Source organism: Myotis brandtii, unplaced genomic scaffold (genome assembly GCF_000412655.1).
Source record: "Myotis brandtii unplaced genomic scaffold, ASM41265v1 scaffold904, whole genome shotgun sequence".
NCBI lineage: Eukaryota > Metazoa > Chordata > Mammalia > Chiroptera > Vespertilionidae > Myotis > Myotis brandtii.
The window spans coordinates 134,503-148,385 of NW_005371715.1; the positions used below are offsets into that span (position 1 = coordinate 134,503).

The 13,883-nt window shown below is 36.2% G+C and overlaps 1 protein-coding gene across 1 annotated transcript in view; it reads left to right on the forward strand.

The window, feature by feature from the left end:
• The window catches only part of EYS (eyes shut homolog (Drosophila)), an 815,396-nt gene that overhangs the window by 67,863 nt on the left and 733,650 nt on the right, over positions 1 to 13,883 (forward strand). The window contains 1 exon segment of the mRNA XM_014532733.1: positions 9,148 to 9,224. Coding sequence (XP_014388219.1) covers positions 9,148 to 9,224 — 77 coding nt within the window.

Sequence of the window (13,883 nt, forward strand, 5' to 3'; positions counted from 1 at the left end):
ACAGTATTTTCCTCTTGGTAACATTTATTCTTTTTTAGCACATATATTTTACTGATTTTTAAAGTGAGATGAAGGGAGAAAGAAGAGAGAGAAAGAAACATTGATGTCATTGCAAAACATCTATTGGCTGCCTCCTTACACCCCCTACTGGGAATTGGGACAGCAGCCTTTCAGTGCTCAGGATGATGCCCGACCAACTGAGCACACCAGCCAGGGATTCCCTGTTCTTTAAGTTGTGAAGCTAGGTTGTGATTCAAGTTGTTTTATTGAGCAGGATGCAAGGGTGATTACTTTCCCAGGTTCTTGTCCAGATGGATTCAAAGAATGAAGCCACAGACAAAAGGTGATAGGTGAGAAGTACAGAAACCTTATTGCAAGCAGAAAAAACTTTATTGCAAGCAGATAGTATCTCCAAAACTATAATCCTAAGTTCCTAAGACTCTGTTTCTCCTGGCCCGGAGGGACAGAGGGGTCCCTTAAGAAGGGTGGCCACTGCTTTCTTTTGTCTTGAGGCATTATACAGGCTGTAGCTCCTTGTCTCTTCATGACCCTTTCTAATTGGAGCTTTCACCAAGTTAGAACCCCCATGCTTTCCTCATTGGTCACTCTGCTAATGTGACAACCCACATGGTGCCCCCCTCTTTCTTTCCCTTATTTTGCAACTTTCCTCTATCCTCTGTGAAAATATGTTTCTTTTCCCCCCCGATATTCTGTGTCTTCTCTTTGTTTTATTACCCCAGCTGCTCAGGCCAGAGATATCTCTGTCCTTGGTTTATGGATGTTTTAATTGCTCAGGCCAAGATGCCTCTATCCTCTCTGGACCTCTTAGAGCCCTTTCTGTCTTAAGTTAGCTAGTTAATCCTTTTCAGTTGATGATTTGAGACCTTTCTTGTTTTATTTGTTTTTGTTTTTTTTAATGTATTTATAGATAAATGTCTCCCTTAAAACTGCTTTTTGCTGTGTTCCATATGTTTTGGTATTATGTTGCATTTTTCTTTTCATTTGTCTCTAACATTTCCTAATTTTTCTTGTGGTTTTTTTCCTTTGAACTATTGGTTGCTTAAGAGTGTGGTGTGTGTTTTTCCATATATTTGTGAATTTTCCAGTTTTTCTTATTTTTTATTTCTAACTTTATCCCATTGTGTTCAGAGAAGACTGTTGTGTATTATCTATCTTTATAAATCTTTTGACACTTAATATGTAGCCTAACATATTGTATATCTTGGAAAACATCTCATGTGCATTTGAAAAGATAGGTATTCTGTTGTTGGGTAGACTATTCTTTTTTTTTTTATAGCAATTGGTTTTTTTAAATTTTTTTCTTCTTTATTGATTAAGGTATTACATATGTGTCCTTATCCCCTCATTACCCCCATACCCCACCCTCTCTCATGCCCTCACCCCTCTAGTGTCTGTGTCCATTGGTTATGTTTATATGCATGCATACAAGTCCTTTGGTTGATCTCTCCCTCTTGCCCCCACCTTCCCTCTGAGGTTTGATGGTCTGATCGATGCTTCTCTGTCTCTGAATCTGTTTTGTTCATCAGTTTATGTTGTTCATTCTTATATGTCTGTTAGATCTAGTCAGTTTATTATGATATTCAACCTCACCTTTACTTTTCACTATGTTATTAAGCTAATATTTTCACATTCACTCACAAGACCTCTGAGGCTTTTCTCACTTCATTTTCAGCGAATAATTATGTAGTTGACTATTTCAACACAGTTAGAGAGAGAGAGCAATAGCACCAATAACTTGTGTACCCTGTCCCCCCCGTAGATAATAAGGCTGCTGTTTGATGATAGACTGAGGCAGAAGAGTTGAGATTCATGAGAAAACTTATAATCTGCAGCCTGTCCTATGATATGTGCATATGCAAATAAAGAAAACAATAAAATTTGATAAAAATATAATCAACTTAAATCCCAGAATTTCATGCTTTGAGGGAAGTGAAAAAGCTGGAGGAAATGGAATATATAAAAATATGCAAAATTATACGATGCAGAATATGAGTTTTTGCCAGAATGATACAGTATTTAACATTTTTAATTATTCAGGTTTATGAGTGACCTAATCTTCTAAGCTGCATATCAGCACTTTGATGAAAGCAAGCTCCAAATTACTTGTTTACATTTATTGCCAGTTAAAAGTTAAATATACAAAACTCATCACAATTATATTCTTATCTCCTTATTCCTCTAGAGAGAATTTCAGTAACATCCGTTTGCATCCCATCCCTTTGTCTTTGCTCACCCTTTGGTGACAGGATTCATTGCTTTTGCTGGAAAATAAGACTACTGCAGTGCAAATTATGCATGCTCAGTTGCAATTTTCCTCTGTGTGAGGTTCTTTAAGTGCATGTTATTCATTGTTTATGAAATGTTTCATTTGTAAATCTGTTTTGAAAGTCTGAATTGGAACATTATGCTTCTATCGAGCCCTCTCTTATAGATTTTGTTTTCATTCTGGAAGAATTATATTTTAAATATTGTATCTACTTTCTGCCGTGTTATCTTCCACACCCTCCTTCAAATCTCAATATATCACCACAACTCATGTGAAACAACCATTAACTCCATTGAATAGAGTTACAGGATTAAACTCTATAAAAGGATTTTGCTGTGCTTGAATTAGTTAGGGCTGTATTCTTACATTTACCATAGGAAAAAAGTGTCATTTTCAAGGACATTTCCAGCCTAGATCTCTGTTTTCTTTCTTTATTTTTTCCTACTTGGGCTTTTCAATAGAAATAGAACATGACTGACCTTAAAAAATAGTTATATAATATTTATCTATAATTAGTTACTAAGTCACAAGCTATGTTTACTTAAATAAGGTACACAGACCATGTTTGAATATTTAGAACCATTAGAGAATTTTACCTGATTCAATAAATATTTATGAACTCGAGTGCTAGGCAGGATGAAGTACTAGGAATTCAAGGATGAATAGATGTTCTCTGCCCTCCAGAAGCTCATTTACAAGCAGGCAGATAAATTGTAATAGAGAGTTCTCACACATCATAGCAACTAAATAATTTGAATGTCTAAAAGAGGAAACCATTAACTTTGCCTGACGATGTAGGAAAGAAGTGCTTTAGGGCAAGACTCCCACAAAAAGGGTTTGATTTGAATTGGGCCCTACAGGATCAGTTGGATTTTGTTTGGCAAAGAAAACAATGAAAGGAAGCTTATAAAGAAGGAACCGAGAAGATGTCTTGGAAATTGTCAAGTCATCATGTAAGTGGGAAAGGTAGGAGGCTTTTTAAACCTGCGGCATAAAGTGCTGATCACCAATACAAACTGTTGAAACACATTGATTTGTGTTGCATCATGATAAAGGGTTTGAATAAAATATTGCAAATATTGAAGAGCCACCTAATGTGTATCAGCAAGGTAATGATTAATGTCATGTTTTATGAAGATAGCTCTTCGGAAATATTAGAGTATAAAAACAAAAAAGGGGGGAGGAAGAATTTGATTAAAGCATTTCTGAAGGTAAAATCAGTAAGATGTAGAGACAAAATGGATGTGGAGGATGACGTGGGTTTAGATGTCTTCAACTTCTGGGCTGGAGGTCTTGGTTGATAGCCTGTTTAGTAGTAAAATAACACTCAGAGGATTAGATGAGAGCATTTGTAATTTTAATTTTTAATATGTTGGTAGATCCAACTATATTTACTAAAGATACTGAGAAGAACATTTTAAATATTTGAAATTATTTCTAGTTTTGAGATAAAGGAGGAGACAATAGGTGATAACTAATGTATATAAAACGATAAATTTATTGGAGGGTATCTGAAATAAAGCCATGGGAAAGAGATTAACAGTGATGGGCCTGGAAGAGGACACAGGGGAAAAATAATAGGACTACTCGGGCCAAACAGAAATACCATAAAAAGAAACCAGCGTTCTTAAAATGTGATTGGAATTTTTATGGAATATTTGCACTGGAAAATTCCTTCAAATTGACGGGTCAAATCTATGGCACTGCTAAGATACCAAGCTGCAGTATCCAGCTGGTAGCTGAAAACTCACATCTTCTGTTTTGGGAGTAGAATCCTAGGGAGAGATATAGCTTTGGAAATTATCTGAATAGAGTTGAGAGAGAATTATTTGATAATAAATGGTATTTCCAGTGGAAGCATATAAAGGAGTAAAAATATGTAAAAGGAAAATCTTGGTAAATACAGACAGTGTACGACTACAGTGAGCCTGCAAAAGAAAAAAAAAAGTAGTGATCAGGAGAAGTTGGAAGAACTAAGAGAGTATTTGTGCTAAAAGTTAAAGGGAGAAAAACCTTAAGAATCAAATAGATAGTTACGGGCTTTAAATTTGGAAAAGAGGCTTAAAAAGAGAGAAAATGTTATTAAGCTTGCAATTAGAAATGTATTCAAAATGAAAAGCAACTTTAATGAGCTTTAATGGACTGAAGGCAAAATTCAGATTGTATTGAAATGAGACATAATGAGGCTTGTATGTACGCAGAAGGGGCTAGAAGTGATGGTGGATAAAGTTGAGAAGAGGAAGCTACTCTTCCCAGATTCCTAAGTCACAATTATAGAAAGTGACAACGTTGATCATTTTTCTATGTAAAAGGGAAGGAGCAGCTAGGGTTAAAAGAGACTGAAAATTCAAGTAAGAACTTCTGGATAAGAGTAGAGAGGGTATGTAAAATTCTTAAATTTATTTTTAAAAATTTAGGAATATAAATTTAATAAGAATAATATAATACCAAAAAGAGAAATTGGATTTATACAAATAATAAAATACATATGATTTATCATTCTGATTACTTATGTGAGAAGTTCCTCATATGGTATCACTGCTATTTTTTTTTCAAATTGGGAAAGAGAGAAACAAACATAATAAAGACTTACAGTTTCTTTTAGAAATATATTTGTCTGAATGGATGAGTCAAATTTAATATCATACTGATAATCAGAACAAGGGTATAAGAATGTTTTGATTCTTATTTTAGATGGACTTTATCTACAAAGATAAATCAACTGAACTGATAATGATCTAAATTGTTGATTCTCTGAGTAAGTCTGAGAAGTAAATAAGCCAATGAGATACAAAGCTTTGGACGGTTAGACCCTATTCTGATGGGTGGGGGTCGATTGGGCTGGAACAAAATGGCAATCCCTGATGTCCTCTCCCCAGTGAGTGGGCGAATGTACTGCATTACCTGTTTTGTTAGGCATCAGTTTTACCTACTTCTACCACAATGACATTCCGCTTGGATATAAGCAACTGTAGATGACTTTCTGACAGAAAAATAAGGTCCAAGAAGGGCCTAATATTATCTCAGTTATTACTAGTATGAGCCATATCCACCTTAGAGGTTTTCCTATTTGGCACTAGAAATGGGATATTAGAAAGAAGAGGTATTTGGTGCTATTATCTTCTCCTACTTTCTTCTTTCTTATACCCAATAAATATATTTTTTGCTTATTTTGTATTTATTTCCTTTTGTTTCAATTGTTTGGTTCGGTTAAGAGCCTGGTGTTCAGAATTTCAATTTAGTTAGCTTACTTGGGTGTGCTATGGTTGCTTTCTCAGTAATTCCTCTAGCAAAATGTGGAGCTATCTCTTAAAATGCACTTTATTGAAAGTGGTATATTTGTGTTACAAGTATGTTATTTGTTTTCATTTAAATTTTTTAATAAATTTGTAAATGATGTTAATTAAACCTTCGTAAAATGGTCTTATATTTTAAGTGCTTTTCAGATGATATACACAATTACACATATATGCTGTATGTTTTATCATCAGTGAGCAAGCACATGAAGTTTGGTGGTTTAAAATAATAGCACATCAAAGACATATTAGACTGAGTCTGTAAAATATGAAAGCAGACATATTTCCATTTGGACCATGGACTTTCTGCTCAAAATTAAAAATCTTCACTCACATAGAAAGTTGAAAGCAATCAAAATTCATCTTTCTTAGCAATGTACTGTCACCGGTCTGTGATAGCAGGTAAGCAACTGACAGGGATTGCAGGCTGTGCCACACATCTGAACTTTCAGCAATGCTCGAACAAACTCATTCTGCAGGGCCTTCTTCAAGGAGGAAGGATATTGATTTATGGAAAATGATATTAGACATAAAGTATTATGATACATAGATCACAGATGCTGCATCAACATATGGAAGAGTTCTTGCATCAGCAAATAAAAGGGGTCAATAATGTGAAGAGAGTGAGCATAAGATTTATTAGGAGGCTTTATTGCTCTGTGATTTATGAATCGCCACGGATGGCAGTGATGTAGTATAATATTCACCAATGTGATGCAATAAAGATTATTAAAGCATCTAGCAGTGCTATTTTTAGTTTCGGCTATGAACAGAAAATATCTCGGGGCACTCTGTACTTTACAGAGGCGATGGACAGACACTCCTGATTTTTAAAAGATGATCACACTTGTCTGTTTCCACTGCTGGGTTTCTTCTGAAAGAGTTTTGACATTTGTCTCACTTTTCTATTGTAAATGTATATGTGACTGGCAAGGGGAATGAATGAGTGGGTGAGGTTTCACAGGTATGGCTCGGAGTCAGAGCAGCATGGGCGTTAAGAGCAGGGACTCAGGATGTAGAGTGCCATCCTCTCTCTGCCAAGGCCCGATTGCATGTTCTTAAACCAGCTGCTTGATTTCTCAGGAGGAAAGAGATCATGCCTCTAATCTAACTAAGGAGCCATTACATTTGACCCTTTCTAAGTTTTCGCATAAAGAGCAGCTGCTACAGATATACCGACCTAAAAGTATTTAGAATTTGAAGGACATGTGTATTTTCAACCTAAAATTGAAATTGTGCCCCTGTGAAGCCCTGTATAACACTAGATGAATAATGTTATCACTTACTAAATAGAAAATGGAACTACTTTATTTCATATATTCATTTTATTAAAAAATTTATTCGTTTTAATTTGCTTAAAATAGAATTATACCTTAAAATAATGGTAATTACAATTTATATAAATGGCCAGAAAAAGGCTAATTGGTATACTTGTATCATAAAGAACAGACAAAACTGTTGAAGAGACCTTATTTCCTAGGATTATTTTGGGAAATGGTGTTAATGAAATGCATTCACCTCTCAAATATGAGAAAAATCAGTTTTCCAATAAGAAATACTATATTTTTGCTCAGGGGAGATGGGGGGGGGCGGGCAAAGGGGGAATAAGGACACATATGTAATACCTTAATTAATAAAGGAAAAAAAGAGGAACATTTTAAAAGAAAACATATGGGAAAAGCAAGGGGACCACAAAGGGTTTGTTGTGGACTATATATGTTCCTTCCAGGTATAGAGAAAATGTTGAGTTAAAAAAAAAAGAAATACTATATTTTTGCACAGCCGGTGTGACTCAGTGGTTGAGCGTCGACCTATGAACCAGGAGGTCACGGTTTGATTCCATGTCAGGGCACATGCCCGGGTTTCTGGCTTGATCCCCAATAGGGGGCATGCAGGAGGGAGCAGATCAATGATTCTCTCTCATCATTGATGTTTCTATCTCCTCCTCTTCTTTCCTCTCTAAAATCAATAAAAATATATTTTAAAAAAAGAGAGATACTATATTTTAGCTATGTATAATACCATTAAATCTAAACCTAGTATATGTATATTCAAAATAATAACTTGCACGCAAAATTAGGTTTCAGTTTGGTTTCTCATACAAGTTGCTGAAAACAATAGTTTACATGTGATAAAATGTCTTCTTTCTCTTTTTATTTGCTTTATCCCTCCTCTGCCTCTCTCTTTTATCAAACCTGCTAACACTCCTGTCCATCGCCCATACTCTGTCACCTTGGGCTGTGAAAAATTAACTATGCATCAGCTTAGCACACATTCAATTATATTTTCTCATCTGTGCTGCCTAGGATTTTGATTTGTGAACTGTCAGATGCATCCCTTTCTCGTCAAAATATCTTTTGGCGTTATTATGTACAGTCCAACCATCTGTCACACTGACAATCCTAATGCATGCTATTTCTTTTAGGCCATCTCCATGGTTAACATTGAACACAGCGCAGTTCCCTTTCCCACCTAAAGCATATCTTTCTTTCTTTCTTTCCATCAAAACTGAAATCTTCAACTGTGGAGCCATTTCTATACCATTCTACTGTTTATTATGTTGAAACATTTACAACCCAGTTGACAACACTTTAGCTTTTCCCTAAATCCGTGATTTATTATATTTGTGTAGCACACGTTGCTCTGGAAACTGTTAACATTTGAATAAACTGACTGCATTTATTGGGTGTTAGACTCTAGGAAAAAATCCTCATAAAATCTGTTTTGTTCTGAATGGCATCTGGTTCCAACTGAGGAGCCCTAGAAATGTAAGGCCTAGATACAATGTAACCAAAATTCAAACTAACAAGAAGTAAACTAAAATCAGGATTTCCACCTATCGTTGTATCAGCTGAACATACTCATAAAAATAATTCTTAGTACTGTATATTTTAGCTAAATAATCTCCAAAGTACCTTTTTGAGGTTAACAAACTATTCTTGTTTCAGAAATAGGGGAATTTTTAAGAGTATGGTGTATAATTTTCCCTCATTTCCAAAAATGATGGGTAGAGCAGAATGAATTACCAGTAATTTGAAAGTCCTGTTTTCTCTTGTAATGTAAGCTTCCTGAAGAAAGGGGATTGGTTTTGTTCACTGATATATTCCCCATGGCTATATTACTGACTGACACATTTAAAGCAGTCAATAATATTGGCTAAAAGATGGAAAGAACGTTCTCAAATTTCCTCACTCCCTGACATAATAACTATATACATTGCCAGGTGGGTACTGGAAATATTGGGGTTTATCACTTGGTAAATGATATGATTGTCTAACCACTATGCTGTGCACCTAAAACTAATACAAAATAATATTGAATAAAAACTGTAATTGAAAAATAAAATTAAAACAAGACTTTGCACTTTCCTCCTCCTAGGACTCTTTGCTCAGATGTTATCTTATCAGCAAGGACATGACAACCATATTTAACTTGACAGTTTCCTCTGGAACCCACCTGCCCCTTGTCTCTCTTCATTGCCTTCCCTTACTCTCCTTCAGTCATTCTAGTTATTTGATACATATTACTTATTTATTTTTGTTTGTCTGTGTATGTCTTTTTCAGCTGCCTACTGGAATATGAGCTCCTTAAGGACAAATGCTTGTGTCTGATTTTTCTTGTTCCCGTCATTACTGTCTGGGGTACTACAGAATCAACAATACTGAGAATAGCACCTGGCACTTTTAGCCTCCCTTAAGTAGTTGTACAATGAAAGTATAAATTGGTATAATTAGCTTGGAGAATATAAGAAGCATTTATTAGTGTTTTTTTCCATTAACATAATGCTGACTGATTTTAGACCTCTAATATGTGTTTAACAATATGAAATAAACTTGCCCTATATTACTTAGGCTGTCATAAAAAATAAGCAAATATTTGTATACAGTGGGGCTTTGACTTACGAGTGTCCTAACGAGTTTTTTGAGATACCAGCTGTCTCTTGGCTGATGTTTTGCATTGAGTTGATAGAGTAATTTGAGTTAATGAGCTCCTTAATGAGCTCCTTCACAAGCTCGGTCTCCGAACGAATTAAACTCGTAAGTCAAGGCCCCACTGTATTTAGACACTTAAATAGGACTCCAAGGAAGGCACCAAAATAATTTTCAAAATTATTTATGTAAATAGAGGATAACGTTAAAAATACATAGTTGTGTGTGTGTGTGTGTGTGTGTGTGTGTGTGTGTAGTGTTCGTGATACAACTAGCACTATATTGGAGTAGTCCAGAAATATATTGTTTTTGTTTTCTCCTCTCACTAATATGGTCTTCTTCTAAAACCTACTCTTCTTTAAAAACCTATTTGTCTTACTAAAAATTCCTATCTACTCATGAATCATAAAAGACCCCAGGAAGTGGGAGGCTGCAAGGAGACATGATTTAAGAGGAGAAACTGAGGTACAACTGTTCAATAATTTGCAAAATTATCATTGCAGTTGTGATTATGTCAGAAATCCATGCATGTTATTAGAAATGCATTTGTTCCAGGCGATGGTAAACAGAATAATGGCTTTCCAGAGATGTTCCCATCCTAATTCTGAGCCTGTAAATGTGCTACCTTATAGTGCAAAGGGGACGTGCCTAATGTAATTAAGTAAAGGAGCTTGAGATGGGGAAGTCTCCTGGATTACCCAGGTGGGTCCAATGCAATCACAAACGCTCTTATAAGAGGGAGCGTGAGGGTTAGAGTGAGGAAAGATGTGAAGATAGAGGCAGGCATCAGAGAGGGGGAGAGATGAAAATGCTACTCTGCCGACTGTAGTGATAGACGAAGGGGCTGTGAGTCCAGTAATGCTGTTGGCCTATCGGAGCTGAAGAAGGTTAAGAAACAGATCCTCCCCCAGAGCCTCCAGAAGGAACCCTGCGCTCTGCAGACACATCGGCGTTTCCCGAGAGACCCAGACTGGACATCAGGCCTCCACAACTGTAAGCTCCCTTTCTGTTGTTTTCAGACTCTAACTGTGAAGGAGCCGTAGGACACTGTTACGTGGGCTTAAAACTTTTTATGATCCTTCTGACTGCAAGATTCAGGATTTACTTACAACACATGGTTAAACTTTAAGTGGAGCATAAAGAAATACTGGCTTAAAGTAATTTGGGGGCCAATGAAGTGGGCCTGCATGCCTTTCCCTTCCACCCAAGGCTCATTTCTCTGGAGCTTTTCCTTTGTTCCTTTCCTGCTGCTCCTCAAGGCAGTAACTGATGATGGAATTGTTCAATTTAAAACTTAAAATATGACTACATTTAGGTTTGAATGCAGGTTTAAGGAATCTATTATATAAAGAAAATGTTTCATGTCCAGAAACAGTACTTTCCTTGATGAAATGTTATGGTAACATGCTTAATATTTTTATAATAAATCCAGTTCATATACCTTATCCATAGCCAAAATTTTAAAAGCATGACCCCAGCGAAAGTCCCGTTTAGTAAATAAAGTTTCGTTTACAAAGAAATTCTTTCTTACTCCGTAACAATTCGCTCTTCTCTTAATACAGTGTGTAGATATTTAACTCATATAGTAATAACAAAATCTGCATCAGTTTTCCATGGTTGCCATACTAAATTAACATAAACTTAGCACTTTAAAGCATCACAAACTTACTATCCCACCACTGTGCAGGTCAGAAGAGTGGGTGAGCTTGTTCAGTTTCTCTGCTCCAGGCTTCACAAGGCCACATTAAAAATATGAAAAAACTGGTGAGAGTGGTAGTAGAGTTATACACTTGAGTTGATAAATATATAAACATTACATGAAATATGCAATTTACCTTGGGAAAAACCCTCATGTTTGCTTTTGGAAGTGGCCATTGGAAGGGTTCAGCTTGTGAGTTACTGTGAAGTGGTGTCAGCTGGCTTGGCAGAACCAGCTTTTAATCTCACTCAGGAGACTGGCAGAATGCAAGTCCTAGCACTGCACAGCTGAGGCTTCTTTCTTGCTGACTATCAGTCCTGAGCGTCTCCTTAAGCCTCCTGCATTCCCACGTCACATTCCCCTCCCCCATCTTCAAATCACCAGTGGCGTGTCGAGTCCTTCTTCTGTGTCTCTGAGTCTAGCCTAGGTTCTTTGCTTTTTTTTAAATTGTTTTTTTAGGGAGGGAGGGAGAAATTGATTTGTTGTTCCACTTATTAATGCATTTATTGGTGGATTCTTGTATATGCCCCACCTGGGGAGGAACCCACAACCCTGGTGCATTGGCATGATGCTCTAACCAAGTGAGCTATTCAGCCAGGGCAAGTTCTCTGCTTTTAAGGGGCTCATATGGTTACATTGGCTCCACCTGGATAATCCAGAAAATGTTCCTATGTTAAGGTCCAAGATCTTTATTACATCTGCATAGTCCATTTTCCCGAATACCTTAACATATCCTCAGCTTCCAGGGGTTAGTGTGAGGACACCTTTGGGGGAGGGGTATTATTTTGGCTATCAGAATATGCAACATGTATTAAGTACTATGATATCCCATGGTGTGTTCTGAATGCTCAGTGCACATTATTTTCTTGATTTCTTCAACAACTCTATGAGATTGGTACCACTATTTTTCTATTTTTACAGAGGAAACAGAGTATAGGAGAAGTTTGTGTTACATGGTCAGGTTCACAGAGTCAGTTCTGCTTTGTGGCAAATTCCTAAAAAGGACTATGCTATGCAAAATTGCACAATAAAAATGTAGCCTTATGTGAGATATGTGGTAAAAGGCACAACATGCAACAACATTGTCAAGGACACATTAAAAAAATATGTAAGAAAGTGGTAAGAGTGGTAGTAGAGTTATATGTACATTAATGATAAGTATATGAAAATTACATGAAATATGCACTTTACCATGAAAAAAACCTAACTCTCATGTTTGCTTTTGGAAATGGACATTGGAAGAATTCATCTTGTGAGTTATTGTGAATTGGTGGAAGGAAGGTAACTAAAATTAGGTGGAAAGTTGTAACTGCAAAAGTACCAGTGTGGCTCCTGACATGTTGATTGATGTTTCAGGTGTAGGTGTGTGTGTGTGTGTATGTATGTATGTGTATGTGTGTGTATATGTGTATGTGTGTGTATATGTGTATGTGTGCGTGTATGTATGTGTGTGTGTGTGTGTGTGTGTGTGTGTTTGCATTTTGTAGGTTCCTACATGGTTCTATTCAGCTGGGTTCAGTTTTCTGCAGTCACCTAGTGTTTCTTAGGGATGAGTTCATGCATAAGCAAACATAAAATTCACATTATGCTCAAATTGTTCCATAATATGTTAATTGCATTGGAATAAATTTGTGTTTACAAAACAAGTGTTCTAGCATAACTGACTGTGGTAAGAGGCAGAAGAGCTCAGAGCAGTGTCATTTCATAAGAGTATCTTATCTCATATATGTGTGTGTGTGTGTACACTCTGCATACATCAAATAATACAACATGAAAGAGTGAAAAAATGATTTTGAGGCATTTCCACATTAAGGTGAAGTTTAATATATGTCATGACCCTTTAGCAAGATCTTTTGAGGTAGTGACTCTCATAGTATGGGTCCCATAAATCCATATTTTACGAAATTGGCCTTCTACAGCAATTCCTGGCCTTTCTCAACTTTAAGCCTAAGTGTGAACACCCAAAGCAATCACATTATGGAACTTTAAGAGAAGACTCATAACATAATTTTGAGGGTATGCACTTCCATTTGATAGACTGTTTTTGAAGTAAACTCTATATTTTCTAAGCTACAGTGGTTTTGGTTACCTATACCTTAACACAGCTACAAAGAAAAGAGAGGTGGGAGGTGAGATTCAATGACATTTTCAAGTACTTAATAAGTTCTAGGTACTTGATATACTATCTAATTTTGTGTCCCCAACAATTGAAACGGATTGTCTTACTAACCTGTTTATTTTATAATTATGAATATAATTAAGTAAATCAAATAACTTCCCTACTTTCCTCATATCACACTTTAGTCAATTGCAAGATGAGGATTTTTTTTTCATTTTTAAATGCATTTTATCTATTTACCTAAATTTATTAAGGTAACATTGGTTAATAACATCATAAGCATGTCTGTTGACAGTGAAACTCATCATATTCCTCTCTACTGTAGGCCTGGCCTAGTAAAAAATATAAGTAAATAAAATAAAGTATTTACCCTAGTTATTCCTTGTCTGAATCTGTAACCCAAGTTCACTAAATACAAAAATAAACTGTTATCCCACAAACTAGCTTTCCTTTTTATTCCTCATTATTATTAATACTAGAGGCCCGGTGCACAAAAATTTGTGCACTTGGGGGGGGGGGGGCCCCCAGCCCGGCCGGGGCCCTCCCCCCGTCT